General features: G+C 37.5%; 1 protein-coding gene and 1 pseudogene across 2 annotated transcripts; one reads left to right on the top strand and one right to left on the bottom strand.

Moving 5' to 3' along the window:
• Positions 1 to 788: 788 nt before the first annotated feature.
• On the bottom strand, positions 789 to 4693 carry LOC114495047 (annotated as a pseudogene).
• On the top strand, positions 4435 to 22554 carry SRSF12 (serine and arginine rich splicing factor 12). Of its 2 annotated transcripts, none has more exons than XM_028510472.2 (5): positions 4435 to 4756; positions 13001 to 13105; positions 14393 to 14496; positions 14604 to 14745; positions 22030 to 22554. In XM_028510472.2, the coding sequence occupies exons 1-5, from the start codon at positions 4692 to 4694 to the stop codon at positions 22397 to 22399; spliced, it is 786 nt and encodes a 261-aa protein (XP_028366273.1). In that variant the 5' UTR covers positions 4435 to 4691; the 3' UTR covers positions 22400 to 22554. The 2 variants fall into 2 exon arrangements, with proteins under 2 accessions (XP_028366273.1, XP_035880348.1); XM_036024455.1 differs by lacking the exon at positions 13001 to 13105 and adding an exon at positions 13233 to 13578 and having other exon boundaries at positions 4447 to 4756; positions 14373 to 14496.
• Positions 22555 to 22804: the final 250 nt, after the last annotated feature.

Below are 22804 nucleotides of genomic sequence, written 5' to 3'. Positions count from 1 at the left end.
CTAAGACAAGTTTTAACAAGTTGACAAAGATTCTGATTTTCTTTTACTGCATTATTTATGGAACTGTAATTTTGATGAAAGTTTTAAAATCTGTTTACTCTTGAAAAGTGAGGTGAAGTGTGATAGTCTCTGATGAGAACCTTACCCATTTTCCAGAAATATTTTCCAGTTGGATCTATCTCTACATGGAAAAAGTAAGAAGCATTAGACTGTACTTTTGCTTTATTTATATTTATTGAGATGTAACTGACATAACATGGTGTAAGTTTAAGGTGTACAACTATTGATTTGATATTTATACATCACAACATGATTACCACTGTAGTATTTGCTAACACCTTCATCATTTCACATAATTATTATAGTGATGATAAACTGTAATTTTTTAAAAAGTATTAAATGGAAAGGAAGTAGAAGTTACTGCCGAAAACAGTACATTAAACTCTGATGTGAAAAAGGGGATATAGTTATTAAACAAAACAATTGTCAGATTTTGCCAGTGGTATACTCTTTGGGAATTCTCTGGCAATTTAGAGAGAACATCAACTCTCCAAAGCCTGTGGGTATCCTTTAGTGCCTTCAGACAATGATCCATTAAAGTGACAGTTTACTAAATGGCACCTCACTAAATTCTAGGACTTAGGATAAATAAGAATGTTTGTGAATAGGGTAAACGGGATTATGTCCCCTGACAAACAGGGTATTCTGTCTTGACCTCAGTCTCTTCCCTATTTGTTTTCTTTTTTTTTCACTTTAAGTTTTTAATGAAAGTTATATATAAAATTACTTTATTCCTGCATCTTCTCAAGTGTTTCTCCCTTGTATTTGCCCTTTTCCTTTCCTGCTTGGTGAAATCTGGCTTTATGATCAAGGATTTTTTTTGCGGTCTTTGTGCAGCTTTAGTCTAGTGATGACCACCTTGCTGGGGTGAATGCTCACATGGATGGTTGCACAGTTAGCTTTCTCCTGTTGCACTCATTCAAAGTAGATGACACATTCCTTCCTGTAAACTTGACTACTTTGCCAATTTGCTGCCTTTTGTAATGTCCTCGCACAACCTGAATGTCATCATCCTTTTGGTTGGGCATGGATTGAACATTGTACTTCTGTCTCAGCTCTTTGGAAAGAGAAGACAGATTATAATCTTCCTGCAAATGTGGGAAGGTACACTGAAATGCCTTTTACAGTTCCTGCACCAGTCCAAAGTCACAAAGGGATTGAACCTCACTTTGACTGCTGGTGCCTCTGTGATGGCTGCAAAAGGGAAGAGCTCCCTGCTTCTTTAAATGCCAAGGGAAACCTAAAAACAGCTTCATTAGTTACTCATCTCAGCTGGTTTAAGGACACTGCATAACATTCTTTTGTTGCCTATGCCTGACAATGTCCCTCCTCAGGTCTTCCAACTAGAAAGCAGTTTACTTACACTTGTTTGCACTTGGCTGCTTCAAATCAGATTTGGAAACAGGGCATACCCTTTTATGTAACATAAATATTTTGGCTCAACAACATATTTTACCTGTTATTTTAAATAAAAATTGCATACATTTAAGGTGTAAAACATGATTTGATATTTAGTGAAATTACTACAATCAAGCTAATGAACACATCCATTTCTTCACCCAGTTACTATTTCCACAACTTATTTTAAATGAATTCCAGATACTTTTAAAGTTTTCAATTGAGCCTCCCTCCAGTTTAATACCCTTTCCTCAGACACTTTCATCAAAAGGAACAGAAAAAAACTCACTACCAATCCACAGTAAGTCTTTTCACATACTCTTGCAAAAGCTTTTTTTTTCTTTCAAATTGTAAAGAGCTTTGCAGGGTTTTTCCAATTATAAAAAGCATTTTAAAAATAATCTGCCAATACTGAAGGTATGAAGAAAGAAAATATCAGAGTGTCATGCTTCTACTAAAAAAATCTATATATGAACATGCATATATATATATATATATATATATATATATATATAAACTTAATATGTCAGGGAATAGGTGTATTAATAACTGCCACCTCCCATTAAGTCAAATCTCTTTTCTCAGCAAGATCGGTGTAGTAGATTGAATGATGTGGTCTCAGAAAAGATATGTCCAAGTCCTAACTCCCCTTATTTGACCTTGTTTGGAAAAAAGGGTCTTTGCAGATACAATTACGGATCTTGAGACGAGATCCTGAATTACCTGGGTGGGCCCTAGATCCTATGACAAGTGTCCTTATAAGACAGAGAGTTCATGTCAGATGGAGGCAGAGATTACAGGTGTGCAACCACAAGCCAGAGTGTCTGGAGGCACCAGAGACTGAAGTCTCCCTTAGTGACTTCAGCAGGAGTATGGCCCTGCAAACAGCTTGATTTCAGATTTCTGGCCTCCTGAGCTGTGAGAGAATTTGCCATTTTAAACCACTGATTTTGTGGTAGTTTGTTACACCAGTCCTAGGAGAAAATACAGGCAATGTTCTACACTTTTCCTACTATAAACCCAGCCTGTTCTCCAGGCTCCTTTTCCTGTTCTTCAGCTTTATGCTCCTGTTTGCTTCCTTTGATTTCCTATACTGCCTTTGCACATGCTATTCCAGTGCATGAATTGTCTGTCTCCATTCTTCAAATCTCCAAAACCTCTACAGGGAGAAGTTCAGTGACCCTCTCAAGCCATGCTTGCCAAGCCACATAAGGTCTCCTCTTGGCATTATATAGCTCTTTGCACAACCCTTATCATTGTTTATATCTTTATTAGTGTGATTATTAGATTCTGCCTCCTTCATGAGAATAGGAATGTGCACCTGCACCCCCTCCCATTCTATCCCCAGTCTAGCCCTGTGCCTGCTTGCATAGCAATTCTTTTTTGAATGAAGGGTCACTCTTACAGAAGTGTTTGCAAACCTTGGGACTGTCAGTTTTTGAATCCACTGTGGGCTAAGTAGGGTGACCACATTATTTCTTCTCCAAAACTGACCACTTCTGAGAATGAAAGGGGGTGCCATTAACAATTACAAGTTAGTTAATTACAGTCCTGGGTAACAGGCTATGCCAACCACAGGAGCCAAAGATAACTAGAAAGGGTTGGGCTACAACATTTTGGAGCAAGAGGGAGAGGGTAATTTAAATTTGCTTACTTGCCACTGCATTTTCATTGCTTTCTTCTACATGATGTATTCATTTGTTTATTCCTTTATTGTTCATTCTTCTTTGAGGGCTGGGCCTTGGCCTCTTTTGTTCGTTGCTATATCCCACATCTAGAACAGTGCCTGGTATATAGTAGATGCTCAATAAACATCTGAATCAATTGTACTAACAGCTGAATAGCATCCCTTAAAGGAATACAGTAGTCCCCCTTATTCACAGTTTTGTTTTCCACAATTTCAATTACCAAGTCAACTATGGCTCTAAAATATTAAATTTCCCCAGTCATCCACATCATCTGCTCCTGACAGCCAATCATGACATCCTCATAACCTGATGATCCAGAATCACCAGGAGCAGATGATCCTCCTCCTGACATGTGGTTAGATGTCAATAGCAGCTGTATGCTACCTCATTCACATCACTTAATTAAGTAGGCATTTTATCATCTCACATCATCAGAAGAGTGAGTACCATACATTAAGCTATTTTGAGAAACCGAATCCACATTTCTTTTTACTACAGTATATTATACTCTATTTTATTATTAGCTATTGTTAATCTCTCACTGTGCCTACTTTATAAATTAAACTTTACATCATAGGTATAAATACATTAGGGAAAAGCGGTATATAAAAGGCTTGGTGTTACTCTAGGTTCCAGGCATCCACTGGGCTCTTGGAAGTATCCTCCCCACAGAAGGGGGGACTTCTACAATGGATGAAGATTCAAAACACTGGGGGAAAAATCCTTATAGTTTGGAAGCCAAATAAAGCTCAAGATTAAAGGGGCTGGAAGCAGAACAATTGCCAAAGTCCAGGGATGAGGATGCAGGGAGGAAGGCCCCCCGTACTCTGGGCCTGTTGTGCCGCTGATCACCTCCTTCCCATTTACCCACCCCCACCCGGAATACTCTGTAACACCCGGCTCACAGACCTCAGCACCTAGGAAGCCTCTGGCCTTCAACCTCCTGGCACCCTCTGACACCAACTGTCCGCACCTCGGACTCCTCAAGACCAGGCCTCCGGCGCTGCCCGCTCCCGGGAAACGCGTGCCACCCACTCCCCCCGAGGCCGTCAGACCCCGGGACACTGGGACAGCTCACTGACTAGGGCCACTCCTACCCGGGCCTCCTAAACAGCCCCCTTCTCAGATGCCCCCTAACTCCCGGAGCCGCAGGGCCCCCTTTCCCTTCCCCAGACCCGCGCTTCCAGCACCGCCTCCTCCTGCATCCCCACGGACAGCGGACTTCCGCCTCGCCCCCTTCTTAGATCCCCTCCGACCCAGGACCCCGTGTTTCCCACTCCTCATCCCCCGCGGCCAGGGCCTCCAGGGCTGCTGTGTCGCCCAGGTTCCCTGGGCCTTGGGCCCCACCCCCGCTTGGTCTGCTCGGACCTACTCGTCGTTCCGCACCCCCCACCCCCAACACCCGCCTCTGCGGCTGCGCGCTGGCGGGGCTGAGGCCGAGGGGAGGGGGTCGCGCTGGGGGCCCGCGGAGCTGCGGCGGCGGCAGCGAGAGACGGAGTGAGCCCGGCGGCCGCGGGCAGGCTCGGAGGGAACGAGGAAGCGAACATGTCTCGTTACACGAGGCCCCCCAACACCTCCCTGTTCGTCAGGAACGTCGCGGACGCCACCAGGTGAGCGGCAGCGCCCGCAGGTCGGGTCGCGGGGGAGGGGCAGGGTAACGGCCGCGTCTCGGAGCCCGGCCGCGGCCCGCCAGGGCTGCCCCGCGCTTTTTCGCCGGCCCGGTCGGTGCTTCCCGCCCAGGCCCCGTTCCCGGGGCCGGCGTGAGCCAGGCGTTTGCTCGGGGCCTGGGCGGGACTCGCGCCTTCGCCTCCAGGCCGGCGTTCCGCCCGGCGCCGTGCAGGAGCGCGTCCGCGCCCCGGTCGCCGCCCGGGTAGGTGCGGGTCCCCCCTCCAGGGGACCCGGTGGGGCGCAGGATGCCCTGTTCCCCGGAGCTGAGGGCCCTGCCTCCTCTGGTCGTGTGTGTTTTCGCTCGGGCGGGTGCCTGCGTTTCAGCCCTTTTGTCGCCGTGTTCCAATAAAGCCGCGCGTCTTACCTCCTAGATGAAGAGGAATTGGGGTTGATGAGAACGTATTACAAAATGATGCGTACCTTGGGCCTTTCTTGGCCTCAGTCTAGTCTACTTACAGGTGGTGCTGGTTAAATTTTATTTATTACTCAGTTCTTTACTATACATAAAGGATAGCTTCAGTAATGAGATTTATATGGTTTTCTTTAAAGTTCTGAATACAGTATAAACTCCAATTATAATGGTTTGCATAGACTTTCCTGGGTAATTTTTGATATTATCACTGTAAACCCGTCCCTGCTCCATTGAGTTTTTTGTCCACGTAATGCCTAAATGATCATAAGAAAAAACTTGATACAACACTTTCTCTCTTAGTAGGAGCCAGAGGGAATGACTAGGGTGCGGGAACATTAATAGACATTTCCATTACACTGAGCTTTATACTTAATTTACAGCCCTCCTCCCCAGCCTTCATAGGTATGCAATATTATCTTACTGTACATAACGGAAAGATAAAGCTCCGAGTTTTAATGACTTACCCTGGGGCTTTATAGCTACAAATATATTGTAGTCCTTCACTCCAGAACCATCTGTTGTAATCATAATTTGCTTTTGAAAAGTTACTGTTAAGTATTTTTATTTGATCCCTTTTATATATGTCACGACTGTAGACTATTGAGTTAATATACCTTAATTAACATCTAAAAAATGCCAGTGATCACATTTCTTCTCTAAACTTGTGTATCAATTCATTACATAAAAAACAACCTAAATTTATAATTTGGGTAAGGTTAAAAAAAAATCCCCACAGTTAAAGAGACCACGTGAATACTGAAATAAGCATCATGCCTCTCCAGAGGTGTGTGTGTGCAAAAAATGAGAGGTTTCCAATTCTAATGGTCACAGGGGCCAGCCAGGGCAACATGAATGAGTGAAGTTCTCAGGTTATAAAGCACAATAGGATGGCATGGGCTGTGACAAATGGAAAAGAATATGTGCTAATGGTGTCAAGCAGCTGCTACTAAGCTCTGGCTGATAACTACTGTGGAGACTTTTGAACTTGTTGCTGTAGCTTCCTGATTTTCCAAAGAAGTCAGAAACTTATTTTGTGTGTGTAAATGCTGTTTCAAAATGTTGGCATCTATTAAGTTGATCATATGAAATTCATAGATTTGAAAGCTGTAAAATATTGCATTTGAGACCTTGCCTCCTGGCAGTTGTCTTTAGTTTAGTGGAAATAAACTCTTATAAAAATTCAAAGAATAAAAGGTGTAAAATACTGATAGTTTCAATACTTTTTAAAAAATGTTAAAATATTGTGCAGGCCAAATAAAGCAGTTGATACAGGTGACACACAGCATGCAGGTGACACATGACCTCTAACCTAGATTTTCTGCCCCTGAGTAATCAAGACTTATAACTGAAATTTATTGATTTCCTTTTCCATTTTTCGCCACTTCTTAACTCTGCTGCTAGGGGCAATCAAAATCTCAGAGGATTGTATTGATGAAAGAATAATAATTGTTAACATTTTTGAGTACTCACTGTGTGCCACGTGCTATACTAAAAACTACACATATTACAATAACTTACTAAATTTTTACAGTCATCCTGTATATATATGTTTTTTCATAATCCCATTTTACAGATAATAAACTCAGGCTTAGAGAGATTCCATATCTTGCCTAACATTGCACAGCTGCTGAATAGTAGTATGAAAGTAGAATCACACATGTCACCTATATTAATAGCTTTTTGTGCAAGGTGACATACAGCATAAGTTAACTAGCAATATGATACCTAGACATTAAAGTTAGCTTTAACATTTAGGATGCTTATAAAGAAAATCATTGGGATAAATGTAAAAGCAAAACAAAAAGGGTATAAAATGATATGCAGTATGATTTCAATTACATAAAATGAAGAAAGGAAAAACTACAAAAAACGAACCTGGAAAGAAATCCATTTAAGTGGTTTTTCTCTTTCCTGTTTTTAAATTTTTTTTTAGTAAAAGTGTTTATATAAAGTCAAATTTTATTTAAAGTGTTTCTTTGAAGTGACCATTTTAATATATTCATATATATTAAAATTATATCTTTATGTCGTTTATCATAAAGGACAAGACATTAAGAGACATTGTGGGTTAGCATAAAATTTGTTAGGAATGCGGTTGAGCACAACTACTAAGGAAAGACTTAAAAATACATTTTACAACTTTATAATTTGTCATGTTTCTTTTCACTAGTAAAACAAGAGGTGGATCAGGAAGAATATTAATTTTGATATATTTGCTTTTTTACTGTGCAGGAGAGTAATTTTAAAAAATCTCAGATACAGTTTCTACTCTTAAACATAACAATCCCTTTTTGATAAATAATACCATGTATTGATCTATCATTGGGAGCAATGAACAAGTATTTCTCTTGAACGTACTTAGTATTCTTTGGTTACAGTATATATGAGACTACATTGATGTTAGCATTCATAATGATGTAAAAACATTAAACAGAATTTACTGAGAATGCTAAACTGTCTCAGCAAACTAGGAATAGAAGGGGACTTGCTTAGCCTATGAAAAAGTTATAGCTAACATAGTTATGGTACAAACTGAATGCTTTCTATCTAAGATCAGAACAGGACAAGGATTCCTATACTCACAACCACCATTCAGCATTTTATTGCAGGTCCTAACCAGTGCAACATGGCAAGAAAAATAAAAGACAAAAATTTTCAAAATAGAATTAAAATCTGTTCCTGTTCTTAGGTGACATAAAACTACAGTAATTAATGATGAGTTTTAGTAACTTATCAAGATACAAGTTAAACTTCTGAAATTCTGTTTCTATATATTAAAAGCAGCAATTGAAAATAAAAATTCTTTTGAAAACTCCATTTTTCTTAATGTCAATTCTCTCCCAAATTGATTATATAGTAGTTTAAAACGTTCTTGATCAAAGGATTTAAAAGAAAATAGGAACTGACAAGTTTATTTTAAAAATGTAAAGGATCTAGAATAGCCAAAGGCATCTTGAAAAAGGTTATTGAAGCTGGAAGACTTAATGCTACCTGACTCAAAGACTTGCTAAAAAGATAGAGTAATCAAGACAGTATGATACTAGCCTAAGGGTAGACAAGTAGATCAATAGAACAGAGTAAAGTGGGTAAATAATCCACACTTACGGGAGTCAATTAATTTTGACAAAGGCACCAGAGTAGTTTAGTGGAGAACATAAAGTATTTTCAACAAATGATGCCATAACAAGTGGATATCCATAGGGGAAACAAATTAACTGTAACTTCTAGCTCACATCATAATTTGAACTAGATTATCATTTGAAATGTAAAAGATAAATCTGTGAAGCTTTTAGAAGAAAATGTAGGAGATTATTTAGTGACCTGGGCATAGGCAAAGATTTCGTAAAGAACAAAGAAAGCAGTTACCATAAAAGGAGAAGGACTGTTAATAAATTACATTTCATCAAAATTAAGCTTTCTGTTTATTAAACATACCATTAAGAAAGTAAATAGGCAAACTGCAGAATGAGAAAATAGTCACAAAACATATACCGTATTTTGCTGTGTATAATGCACACTTTTTTTTAAAGATTTTATTTATTTTTAGAGAGGGAAGGGAGGGAGATAGAGAGAGAGAAACATCAATGTGTGGTTGCTGGGGGTCATGGCCTGCAACCCAGACATGTACCCTGACTGGGAATCAAACCTGCAACACTTTGGTTTGCAGCCCACGCTCAATCCACTGAGCTATGCCAGCCAGGGCTCTAGTGCACACTTTTTTGTACAAATTTTTAAGGGAAAATAAGGATGTGCATTAATACATGTGTAGTACTAATGATGCGTAAATATTATAAATTTGTTACTGGTACATAAAATACGTTGTGCCATAATATGTTAAAAAATAAATGCTAAAATTCCTTTATAATACAAAACAAGTATCTAAATATAAATAAATGAATGAATTAAAAAATTAAAATGAAAGATTTTTTTCTGAAAGCTTGGGCCAAAAACAAGGGTGTGCATTAAACATAGGAACACATTATATGTGGCAAAATACTATATCTGACAAAGGACTTTTTCAGAAAATATGCAGAACTTTTATAACTCTGATACAAGAAACATTATTATTAAAATGGGCAAAAGCCTTAGGCACATTACAAAGAAAAATTTATGATTGTCCACTTAGCACAAGTAAAGGTGCTCAGCGTCATTGTCATAAGGGAAATGCAAATCGAAACCAAAGTAAGATTCTACTTAACAGCCCCTGTTCTGAACAGCTAAAATTAGAAAGACGTAATACCAAGTGCTGACAAAGATTGGCATAGCTGAAACTCTTAATACTTACTGGTGGAATTATAAAATGGTATAACCACTTTTTGGCAGTTTCATAAAAGTTAAACATATACATCCTCTTTAATCCAGAAACACGATTTCCAGGTATTAACACAAAATTAATGACCCATAAGCTTGAAAAGATGTTCCACCTCCTTGGTCATTAGGTAAATTAAAATTAAAACAACCAGGAGGCACCCATTCATTTTATATCTTTCAGAATGGTGAGGATTAAGAGTTGTTAATGAGGAGGTGGAGCAGTAGGAATTCTTATGCATATTTTGAGGAGTATAAGTTGATATGGCCACTTTGGAGAACATGTGAAGTTGAAGGCAGGCAGGCAGAACTCTAGCAGAGCTCTAGGAAGCACACAGATTGTAATGTATACTGTACCATAGTTTGTGACTTAATAAAAAAGATGCATCTTAAATGTTCATGCACAGAAAAATGGATGAATAAATTGTGGTTCATTCACAAAAATGTCAATACAAAGTTAAAATGAGTGAACTAGAGCTACATGGAGAAGTCTCAATGGAGGGAAAGGCAAGGTGCAAAATAATAAAAATAGTCGGAGGCAATTTACATAAAATTTGATACATTTAAAAATAGTGTACTTGTAAATACATGTATTAGCAGTAAAAATACAAAGTTATGCAGAGGAATGGTGAACACCAATGATTGTTGCTAATATTGGGTTGGCCAAAAAGTCCATGTAGTTTTTTTTCCATAAAATAAAACACACATTTTTTCATTTTCACCAATAACTTTATTGATTTGGATATTTTGAGTATGTTGGCTATCTCCTGCATGGTATCACATTGATTCTTCTCAATTAATGTCTTGATTTGATCACTGTCAACTTCAACTGGTCTACCCAACCATGGAGCATTGTCTAATGAATGAGAAGTCTCCAGCATGAAACTCACAAACCACTTTTGACATGTTCAGTCAGTCACAGCACCTTCTCCACACATTGTGCTAATCTTTTTTTGCATTTCAGTTGCGTTTTTACCTTTCTTGAAATAATAAAGTGTAATGTGCTGAAAATGTGTATTTTTTTCCATCTTCCATATTAAAATGGCTACACTGAAATTCACCCATTTTTTAAAAATGCATGCTGATAGGACAGCTGTTACCATACAATCTAACAAAATTGTTTTGAAGAAAGTTAAAGACAATTAAGTGCTACTAGAGCCACCTTATGGGAAAAAACCAAATGAACTTTTTGACCAACCCAATATCTCATTTCTAAAAGAACACTAAAAATTATGACAAGTAGGCACATATTGAGATATAATAAATCTTGTTGGTGGATACATGGATGTTTGTTTTGAAATAGATGACAACCAATACAAAAAAATAAACAAAAATAAAACAACAGCCAGCAGGTGAGGTAGTGGAGACAGTGAATGGGAGGGAGCCAGCTCTTTTGAGAAGATTTGTTCCTTTGGACTTCTGTCACCCTTATCTTCTGGGACTCCAGGCCTCTGTGGTACACATTGCTCCAGCCTCCTTCTTTTTACCATCTAGAATCTTTCTCTGTCAGCCACTTATATTTGGTTAGGATTGACTGCCTTAGATGACGTTAATTTGGGTTCTAGCTTTGCTATTGACTGTGTGTACCTCTTGGCAAAGTAACGTCCCTTACTCTCTATTAAATGGTAACAATAAGGTATCCTTCACTCACTAACATAGCAAATATATATTGAATGCCTACTGTGTGCCAAGCAACTATGCCAAGTACTGAGATAATACACTGGTGAAGACACCTGCATTAGAAGTGATTCTCAACTCTGAGTGTAGAGTTGCCTGTGAAGCCCTTAAAAAATTTAATAATAATTGGGACTTAATCATGGGGAGCACTAATTAGGCCCAGGGTTAATGCATCAAGCTGGAGTGCCTGTTTCATCTTTTTCACAAATGATTCCAATATTCAGGAGTGGTTGAGAATCTTTACCCTGTTGCCCATGTTTTATGGGAGCAGGAGCTGTGTTTTTCTTTTCTCTACCATACCTTAGACTTTAGAGGCTGGCCCGTAGTGCTTAGTATTTGTTGAATGAATAAATGAAAAAAAAAAAAAAAAGACATTGTCACTGTCCTCTAAAGCCAGTAGTCTCTGGTCTCAGGGAAGGCAGATAACATGTTGTAATGAGTACTGAGTGAAATAAAAATACTAAATCATAAAAATAAAGTGTGTCATAGTATTGACTGCGCTGCTTGGTATATAGTGGCTACATAGTCAGTGTTAGTTGAATCTTTATATAATAATTCCTAAGTCCACATCTCTAACTTTAATCATTGACTTCTAGTCTTGAGATGAAAATAAAATTAATAAATATAATTTATACAGTCACAATTTTCAGTTGCTTATAGAATGCTAATTGGTGTTCCACTATCACCTCAAATTTTGTACTTCTAAACCTGAAAACTTCTCTTGCCTTTCTCCTCCTTCTTCGATCTGTTTTGCAGCTAGTTTTTGTCACTGACACCATCTTTCTTCCATTTATCCAAGCTAGGACATTTGCAGTCATTTTTAAGGTTTTTTTTTTTTCTGTACAGTGTTTTGAAGTTCTCTTATTTCTTCTGAGCCATGTTTTGTGCCCATAGGTTGATGCTGAATCTCTTAAGGTCTCCATGAGATGGTACACTATGGTGGTTAAGAACACAGACTAGCGTCAGAGTAGGGGAGTTTGATTCTAGCTCTGTCACTTGTTGGCTCAGTGATCTTAGGTGAGTTCATTTGTAAACAGCCATGGAGTTGTGAAAATTAAGTAGTCTTAGGGTGAGCAGAAGCTAGCATACAAATGCACTGTAACTGTAAGCTATCAATATTAAGTATCTTGTCTCTTCAATTAAATTATAGCCCCATAAAGACAAGTAGGCAATGTATTTCTTTGATATTCCCTCTTTAATACCTATCACAGTAGAAGGCATATAGGAAGCTCAAGAATATTTGTCAAATTTGATAATATAGTATTTTGCCTTATGTTTAATAATAAAATGTCCATTTTTTTGAAGCCTGGGAAATGAGTTTAGGACTTCTTTAAAATGTAATTCTTGTGCTTGCAAAACAAAATTAATGTAAACATAAAATTGTGAAGCAAATGAATGTGTTCCTAATGAAATAGTCCATAGTTAGAACTTTATATCGACAGTTGAAAAATCTTGTAATAGGGATAACTGTCAAGGGTGGATGTGCTGGGTCAGTGTTTCACCAACCTGATTAGGCATAACGGCCGCCTGGAGTGCTTGTAGCAATATAGATTTCCGGCTCCTAATCCAGACTTCTTGAACCAGAGTCTCCAAAAGTGAGGCTTGAGAATTTTTCTTCTTTCTTTTTTTCCTTCATTTGTAAACTTTGGGTGAGTTTTATGAGAGATAATTTTAAATAATGCTAGTCTAGATAATGTACTTCTTTTGAGGGTTTCAACTGGATTTCTGTGGGCATGATACTATAATTCAGCTATTCATATTTCTTTGCCTTATTTCTAAAACAATTTAGGCCTGAGGACTTGCGTCGTGAGTTTGGTCGGTATGGCCCTATAGTAGACGTTTACATTCCACTTGACTTCTACACCCGCCGCCCAAGAGGATTTGCTTATGTTCAATATCCTTTATTTTACTGTGTGCATGTGAATATACTACATACATGTGCATATTACATGTATGTATTCAGGAGCATATGGTACGATATTAATATTGCCTAATTAAATGTGTTTATTTCTTTATCTCAGAAAATCTAAAGCAGTCCACAGTAGCTGGCAAGCGCCCCCCAGTTTGAACCAACCTGTTAGCTAGAATCAAGCATAAACCGAGCAGGCGAGACAAAAGGCACCTAAAGTTCAAGCGTCAAGGAGTAAAGAGGGAGGGTGGACACAAATATAAAGACCTGGAAGAGGGGAAGTCTTTATCAAGGAAAAGACAAAGCCAACACCAGGTTGAGACTTCGGCTTTCCTACATTTACTCAGAGTTCCAGAGTCAAAGCCAAGTCTGATTTTGTTGGTTCTTCGTCTCTTATAAAGTCCATCTTGCACGCCTTAAAGAGTAAAAGTCAAGGTTCAAGATCAAGTGACATTGAGGTAATTGCCAAAGTCTCATTTTGTATTGCATTTCTTGAGCTTTTTCTGTTTTCTATTTTTAAAAATTTAAACCAGTGAATAATCTGAAATATAGCTATTCAGTTTATATAGCTTATTTCCATTTTAGTTAGGTTTAATATATAATTTATATAGATAAGGGAGTTTAGTGGCTTATTACAGACCAATATATGTAATTGGTGTTTACAGATTGCTTTTATGTTTCTTCTATAATTACACCCCAAGTAATAAAAGCATGAAGGTATTTTAAAGTAGTAGATTCAAAGGTAAATATGATCATTTTAAAGGACTGGATCAGTTTTAAAATATGTTTTAGCTCAGTTACATGTGCAGTTTTGTTTATAAGTAATTGTTCTGAAATGTCAAAATTAAAAAGATTTTTATTGAAAGTTATTTTAACTTCAGAATACAGTCTTCTGCATGCTGATTTTTTTTTTCAGTGAAAAACCTGGTGAATTTTTTGCCTGAAAGAAGGGAGTTAGTTTTAGTCAATATTGGACTTTTTTTTTCTCTCTCATAACATGTTTGAAATTATACATGCATACTGCAGCTGCACTAATGTATACATTAAGAGTATAGTTGCATGTTTGTTTATTTTTAGAGTCACTCTTTTACATCATAGTGAGCATTTGTTTTCATAATAAAAGTGAATTTTTTCTGATTATTCATATTGGAGATGTGAGCTTAATAACTTGAACTTGTTTTTTCTGTTAATTTCATGTCATATAAATAATTCTTTTAAAATAACATTTTTACTTGATATGTGATATTCAAAGTGTCCTTAACAGCTAGTCATATTTGAAGATGTTCGCGATGCTGAAGATGCTCTTTATAACCTCAATAGAAAGTGGGTATGTGGCCGTCAAATTGAAATACAGTTTGCACAAGGTGATCGCAAAAGTAAGTGTGACTAAACATTGCATCAAGTTTATTCAGCAAAATGAGTTGAGTGGCTGTGATGGACATTTTCAGGTAATGAATTATAAATCTTCTACTTCATATTCTAGCACCAGGCCAAATGAAATCAAAAGAACGTCACCCTTGTTCTCCAAGTGATCATAGGAGGTCTAGAAGCCCCAGCCAACGGAGAACTCGAAGTCGAAGTTCTTCGTGGGGAAGAAATAGGAGGCGGTCTGATAGCCTTAAAGAGTGAGTACAAAACACCAAGAGGATTGAAAACTTAATTTTATACTTTTCCTGGAAAACATTTTTAAGGGTTTTGAAAAACAGGCTACCAGAATCATTTTGTTAAATGCTCATAATGAATCATCTTTTGTAGAAAGATTAACTTGGAAAGGAAAGATTAACTTGAGTTTATTAAATACCTTCCAGTGTTTTTATGTCGTGACAGATTGAACCTTTTTAATGGAAAGATAATGTATACTGAAAAAAATTAAAAAGTATATACTTGAAAATAAAAGTGAGGAATTTTAAATAAATAAAAATTTCCTAAATAAATCCAGCAGTTAAGAATGTTGAGTTCCAGCCCTGGCTGGTGTAGCCCAGTGGATTGAGCGTGGGCTGGGAACCAAAGTGTCCCAGGTTCAATTCCAGCCAGGGTACATTCCTGGGTTGCAGGCCAGAACCCCCAGCAACCGCACATTGATGATTGATGTCTCTCTATCTCTATCTCTATCTCTATCTCCCTCCCTTCCCTCTCTAAAAATAAATAAATAAAATCTTTTTAAAAATTGCTTAAAAATATATTACAAAATGCTATTAATAAAGCTAATTCATGTTCTTTAAAAAAAAAAAAGAATGTTGAGTTCCAATGACTGAAAAAAGGGAAGGAGGCTGGCACTAAAATTAATGTAAATCAGTATATTTATAAAAAGTTATTTTCAAGAATAAATTCCAAGTATGGTGGTATTGAAGGAAGGAGACATAAAAATAGTAGATTTTTCAGAAAAAGATATTTTCAAGTTACTTATTTTGCTAGCCAGGAATTTGTTTCTCTTAGAGTAGTAAATCACAATGGAAATTAATTGCCAGGTGAAGTTACTGAAATAATAACAAGTTGTGTTAGCATGCATAAGTTCTTAAACATTTGTACTATTTGTCTTGAGTTTTAATGCTGAAATGTTTTCATAGAGAACTTCATGTAGAATTTTAAGGTGGATTCTATTCTTAAAGAATGATCAGACCATTTAGACTAGTATCTTCTTTCTGTGAGTAATAAAAGAGTTAGCTTTTCTGGACTCTATATAGTGCACTTAAGCTGTGTAGGCCCACTTAGCTTCAAATCAAAGCTGATCACCAGGGCTGCTCACTTTTGCCCCAGTCCTTCCATTCCTCAACTCTTAAGAGCCCAGACAAGGAAAAGCTCAAAAGAAGATACATGTATTAGAGCTGGAGTCCCTAGTTCTAAAAAGAAGACTATGAAGTGGCCTGCTGCCAATGCCTCCAGTTAAGTGGAAGGAAAAAACAGGAAGAGAGAACCACATCCACATTCTATGACTTTTTAAAATCCAAGAATCCTTATTACTAGAAAACGTGGCCAGCTTAGTCAGAACTCTGCAAGTCAGATTGAATTTCTTTCTTTTTTTTTTAAGACTTTATTTATTTATTTCTAGAGAGGGAAGGGAGGGAGAAAGAGAGAGAGAGGGAGAAACATCAATGTGTGGTTGCTGGGGGCTGTGGCCTGCAACCCAGGCATGTGCCCTGACTGGGAATCGAACCTGCGATGCTTTGGTTCACTGCCCGTGCTCAATCCACTGAGCTACACCAGCCAAGCAGATTGAATTTCTTACACGTCAGATCAGTACCTCTCCTTGGGGATGAACCAAATTTGAATTTAGCTTATGTTTCGGAGGCATGAAGGTAGGAGGAAGCGTTAAGCTTCTTTTCAAAGCCAGGAGGATCCAGGTCAGGATTGACTGGTTCTGAGATTGATGAAGAAATATTTAGGAACAGTTATACTCGAGAGATTTATATAAGAATATACATAAGAATATAAACCTTGCATCTAGGAGAATCATCTAGCTTGTCCCACAATTAATTTTCCCATTGATTGAGATTTAGACTCTGATATATAGTTTCCATACTCAAATACAAAATTATATTTACAGGGCTTAAAATATGATAAGGGCAAATTAAGATTTAAAAAAATTTTACATGCCTTGTGTATAGGCAGACCACACCAATACCATTGGTGATGCTTCTGACTTTACAGAGGACATAAACAGTGTTAAGGGACTGATGTTCAATAGTTCATTCACATTGCTATGAATTTTATATCTCTCTGTTTACTATTTATATACTGTACATGTGTAGACTGTATGTGTTACTATAAATAGTATAAACTATATGTATAGTTTACCTAAACTTAGAATGATGTGGATAGTACATAAACATGACAGTTTTATATATCAAAAATCAAAGGAGATGTAATATTGTGCCTAAAGTAGCACTGTCTTAGCATACTGAATAATCCAGTGGTCTTGGTAGAAAAACAGTTTATAAAAGGAAAAAGAAAAGAAATTGCCCATTTGATTATTTAAGAATATATTGTTTCCAAATGCATTATAGCCTTAGTTAACCAGTTTTTCTCCTGGTTAATAGAAAAAAAGTGGCTATTCACGTCATTTTCTGCCTTCTAGTTCAAGTAAAGTATAATACTTGGCTGGAGAAAAAAACAAAAAAGTCTGTTGTCCCTAATCATCATGGAGTATCAAGAATAGAAAGAACCACATTTTCTTGCAAGACAATGCTGCGTTGCTTCATACTACTTATAAGATCACTGTTTAACCTTACTGACTTCAGTTTTTTTAATCTGTAAAATTATATTACAGAGAATGTAAATCTTACCTAACTTTAAAGGTTTTCACAAGGATCAAATTTTGTGTGTATGTGTCGGCATGTGTGAGAGAGAGAGAATATGTATAAGCCTGACATAATGTACTATACATATATACTGTATATGTGATATTACCTTGGACTAAAAACAGGACTCTTATTTTGCCTTTAGTAGGTATGGAAAACTAGTTTGTTGCTATCACTAGACTGAGCTCTTTGAGAAGCAAAGATTTTTGTGTTATTCATGTTTATATCCCTAGTACTTAACAGTCTCCAGCTCAAAGTTTGTTTAAATAACATCCATTATTTTCCATGTAAGATTTTTTTCAAGAACAGTATTTTCTTTTTTTTCTATAACTGTGTTCCATAAGAATGAGATTTAATAATTTCTTTTTTAAAATGTTATTTATTGATTCCTAGAGAGAAAATGGAAAAGTAGAGAATCATTGATTTGTTGTTGCACTTATTTATGAATTCATTAGTTGCTGCTTGTAGATACCCCGACTGGAGATTGAACCTGCAACCTTGGCATATTGGAAAAAATCCTCTAACCAACTGAGATACCAAGCTAAGGCTGAAATTTAATAATTTCTAAAGGACTGCTTTTATTCCAGAATATATTATGGATTAATATATTTATACATTCTAGTGCTGTTTATTCCTTCTTGTAGCTCCATGCTTCTATCTGGGGTTGTTTTTCTTCACCCTAAAAACTTTTAGTATGTCTTTTTAATTCTCACTTGAGGATATGTTTATTGGTGATGGAGAGAGAAAGAAACAGAAACATCAATGTGAGAGAGACATTGATTGATTGCCTCCCCTGTGCACCCCAACCGAGGATTGAGCCCGCAATGTAAGCATGTGCCTGGACTGGGGTTGAACCTGCAGCCTTTTAGTGTATGGGATGATGCTTTAGCCAACAGAGCCACCCAGCCAGTGCTAGTATTCTTATACATATTGTAGGTCTGCTGGCGATGAATTGTTTCAACTTTTGCTTGTCTGAAACATCTTCATTTTATAATCATTTTTGAAGAATATATTTTTGCTGGAGATAGATTTCTAAGTTGGCAGGAACTCCCCCGCCTTTTTTCTGTAATAACATCACTCCATTGTTTACTTTTTTAAGTATACTTTATTGATTATTCTATTAAAGTTGTCACATTTTTTCTCCCCTTTATCTACCTCTGCTTTGTACCCCCTTCCCTCCAGCATTACCCTCCCCCCTTAGTTCATGTCCAAGGATGGTACACATAAATGCTTCTCCATTTCCTATACTATTCTTAATTTCCCCCTATTTTGTACTTACCAATTATGCTTCTTATTCCCTGTGCCTTTTCCCCCATTCTCCTCCCACCACCTCTCCAGTGATAATCCTCCATGTGATCTCCATTTCTGTGATTCTGTTCCTGTTCTAAGTGTTTGTTTTGTTCATTTTTGTTTTCCTTTGAGGTTCAGTTGTTGATAGTTATGAGTTTGTTGTCACTTTACTGTTCATAGTTTTGATCTTTTTCTTAGATCAGCACCTTTAACATTTTGTATAAGGGCTTGGTGATGGTAAACTCCTTTAACCTTACCATATCTGAGAAGCATTTTATCTGCCCCTCCATTCTAAATGATAGCTTTGCTGGATAGGGTAATCTTGGACATAAATCTTTGCCTTTCATGACTTTGAGTACTTCTTCCAGCCCCTTTTTGCCTGCAAGGTTTCTTTTGAGAAATCAGCTGGTAGTCTAATGGGAACTCCTTCGTAGGTAACTGTCTCCTTTTGTTTTGCTGTTTTTCAGATTCTCTACTTATTTTTAATCTTGTGTAATGTAATTATGATATGTCCTGTTGTGTGTGCTTCCTTAGGTCCAACTTCTTTGGGACTCTATGAGCTTCCTGGACTTGTATGTCTATTTCCTTCGCCAGATGGGGGAAGTTTTCTTTCATTATTTTTTCCAGTAAGTTTTCAATTTCTTGTTCTTTCTCTTCTCTCTCTGGCACCCCTATGATTCAGATGTTGAAACATTTAAAGTTGTCCCAGAGGTTCCTAAGCCTCTCCATGTTTTTGAATTCTTGTTTCTTCATTCTGTTCCAGTTGAATTTATTTCTTCCTTTTGTTCTAGATCATTTGTTTGAGTCCTGGTTTCCTTCCCTTCACTGTTGGTTCCCAGTATATTTTTATTTCACTTTGTATTGCCTACACTTTTTTTTTATTTTGCGGTTATACTCAAGCATTTCTGTGAGCATCCTGATTACCTGTGTTTTTGACCTTTGCATCTGATAGGCTGGCTATCTCCTTGTCACTTAGTTCTTTTTCTAGAGTTTTGATCTGTTTTTTGGGGGGGGCCATATTTCTTTGTCTTGGTGCACTTGTTAATGTCGTAAGCGGTGGAGCCTAGGCAGGACAGCCTAGGTTGCTTCATTGTGGCACTGTATGTGAGGGAGGGTCAGAGAGGGAACAATGCTGCTTGTTCAGCTGGCACCCCACTTTAAGAGACTGGCAGTTTCTCCTGCCAACACAACCCCCACAGGTTTTTACAGCCAGAGTTTCCAAGGCTTTATTTTGCCCGTGCTGGAACCTTGGGTTGCTTGGTATGTCTCACTCCCAGTTCCTCCTGGTTTATCCTAATGTGAATGTGGGGCTGCCCAGTCCACCAGCTGCCACCTTACCTGCTGCTGTCTTGCTGTTTGTCCTCTCCGCTCCGGCTGCCATCTTCGCCTCTCCTACTGGTCTGGATGAATGATTCTTCTTTAATGCCTTGGTTGTTGGACTTCCGTACAATTCAGTTTTCTGGCAGTCCTGGTTGTTTTTTGTTTTAACAAAAAAAAAAATTGGTTGTTTCTTTTGTTTGTGCAAGGAGGCAAAGCCTATCTACCTATGCCTCCATTTTGCCCATTCCATTGTTTTAATATCCATCATCAGCTGGCATTGTTAATGTTGCCCCTTTGCTTTTCAGCAATTTCACTGTGACATGCCTTGTGTAGTTCTTGTACTTATTTAACCTGGAGTTTACTGAGATTTTTGAAATTGTGATTGATGCTTTTCATTAGATTTGGAAAATTCTAGGACATTATCTGTTCAGATTCTGCATCTGCCTTATTCAGTTTTTCCTTTTGGTCATGTGACTATGTTCTAAATATCTCCTATGCTCTGTTCTGAATTTCTTAAAATTCTTTTTATCTTACTGTTTCAGTATAGCCTTTTTCTAATAACTTGTTCAGTTCAGTTCACTGTTTCTTCTGTTGTGTCTAGACTACTGTTAAATTCATTTAGTGACTTTAATTTTTGATATATATTTAGTTACAAAATGTCCATTTGTTTTTTATATTCTAAAATTCTTTTGAAATTCTCCAGCTTTCTCATGTTTTATTTCTCTTATTTTTTAAAACATACCAGTAATTTTTAAAATTCCTGTCTGAATAACACTAATATCCAAATTATTTTTGGTCTAGTTTTTAGTCGTTTTAATGTATCTTACACATACCTCATAATTTTTTTAGTGGATGTTGAACATTGTTGATGAAAAATTGTAGACGCTTTCAGTGCTACCGTTCTTCAAAGAAAGTTATTTTCTTCTAGCATGCAGAGTATTGGCAGATCACCTTGGTCCTTTCAAAGCTTGGTTTGAGGCATTGTTAAGGCTGATCTATTTCAGCATTACAGTTTATTCATAGGGCATGGCTCTTACCTGAAGGGTACAGCCCCTCCAGATTCTTAATTGGAAGCCTGGGTTGTTACTTAAGGCTCTTGACCTTTTGGGGACTTGAACTCCAGCCTCTGTCCCCAGCACTGTGTCTGATAAAATTTCAGCTCAGTTATTATTTCAGCTGCCATTTTTTGCTTACCCCTTGGGATTTTCATCCTGCATAGCTTAGAAGATGTCCAGTGACTTGAGAATTTATAGGCAGATTTTAGGTTTCTTTTTTGTGCTTGTTTGTTTGCAGTTCTCTCATCTCTGGGATTTTGCCTCTCAAGTCTCAGCCACTTTGGTACCCATCAATTCTAACTTCCGTCTCTTCAGGTTGTTCATTAGAGATTTTCTGGGTGGGCTCAATTCCCTCATGGTGGTGGCATTAGGAAAATGGTATGAATGAAAGAGCTACAGCTTATCACCACTCAAGTTCTGCTTGTGTTGGTGCCTTCAAACAGTTGTTTTATGAATGTTGTCTGACTTTTTCATATAGCTGTTTTCTGTGGGAAGGTTAGTCTGAAAACAGCTGATAGAAGCTGTTTTTATCATGGCAGAATTCAGATGTCCTACATCTAGGTATTGGTTGTTACAAGCATTATTTGATAAACTTTACATAATTATTTTCTTTCTCTTTTACCTTTTTTCCCTTAGACTTTCAAACCTCTTAGGAGTTGTGCAACCTGAACTAAATATGCAGGGCATTTTCCAGAACTGATCCGTGTCATAAGATATATCTAGTAAAGTAAAAGTCTTTTGGTTATATGTTCTAGTATAATAAACATTACAAACTTTTAATATTTAAACCAAAGCATGCATAATAAAATCAGAGTTACTTCTTTCAACTTAGCCAATAAAAGCATAACTAACATTATGTAAAGTATATAATTTCCTAAAAGTTTTTTTTTAATCTCTTAACTGTTTTTGTATGAAATGTATACTCTAACATTGTGGATGCTTGCAGGTCTCGACACCGGCGATTTTCTTATAGCCAGTCTAAATCTCGCTCCAAATCACTACCGAGGCGGTCTACCTCAGCAAGGCAGTCAAGAACTCCAAGAAGGAATTCTGGTTCTAGAGGACGGTCACGGTCCAAGTCCTTAGAAAAAAGGTCCAAGTCAATGGGAAAATCACAATCAAGTTCACCTCAAAAGCAGACTAGCTCAGGAACAAAATCAAGATCACATGGAAGACATTCTGACTCCATAGCAAGATCCCCATGTAAATCTCCTAAAGGGTATACCAATTCTGAAGCTAAAGCACAAACAGCAAAACACTCTCATTTTCGATCACATTCCAGATCTCGGAGTTATCGACATAAAAACAGTTGGTGAACAAGAGAAGAGCGCTAGGTAGTCTTTAATATAAGTTATTAAACCTGTCATTATGTTAAATAAAAATTCTCAAGGCTTACAGAAAATGTGAGTTAATATTAGTTACCTTGGGCATGTGCAAGAATAAAACCTCTCTAGCTTTGGGTTAATAAAGATTTGGTTTCAAATTTGTTTTTTTCAGTCCTCACCTGAGGATATGTTGATTGATTCTAGAGAGAGAGGGAGGAGGGGAAATAGAGAAACATCAATGTCAGAAACATTGATAGGTTGCCTCCCATATACACCCTGACGAGGGATTGAACCAACAACCTAGGTACGTGTCCTGACCTGGGATTGAACCTGCAACCTTTTGGTGTATGGGATGATGCTCTAACCAACTGAGTGACCTGGCCAGGGTCAAGATTT

This window comes from Phyllostomus discolor, chromosome 4, assembly GCF_004126475.2.
Source record: "Phyllostomus discolor isolate MPI-MPIP mPhyDis1 chromosome 4, mPhyDis1.pri.v3, whole genome shotgun sequence".
NCBI classification, from domain to species: domain Eukaryota; kingdom Metazoa; phylum Chordata; class Mammalia; order Chiroptera; family Phyllostomidae; genus Phyllostomus; species Phyllostomus discolor.
Note: the sequence above shows the minus strand (reverse complement) of the source record. Positions and strands in the feature narration are given on the sequence as shown.

Bases quoted from the DNA above. Each gene is read 5' to 3' on its own strand.
- SRSF12 (XM_028510472.2), top strand. From the start codon at position 4,692: ATGTCTCGTTACACGAGGCCCCCCAACACCTCCCTGTTCGTCAGGAAC. The intron at 4,757-13,000 runs GTGAGCGGCAGC...AAAACAATTTAG, and splicing joins AACGTCGCGGACGCCACCAG to GCCTGAGGACTTGCGTCGTG. The intron at 14,746-22,029 runs GTGAGTACAAAA...GGATGCTTGCAG, and splicing joins CGGTCTGATAGCCTTAAAGA to GTCTCGACACCGGCGATTTT.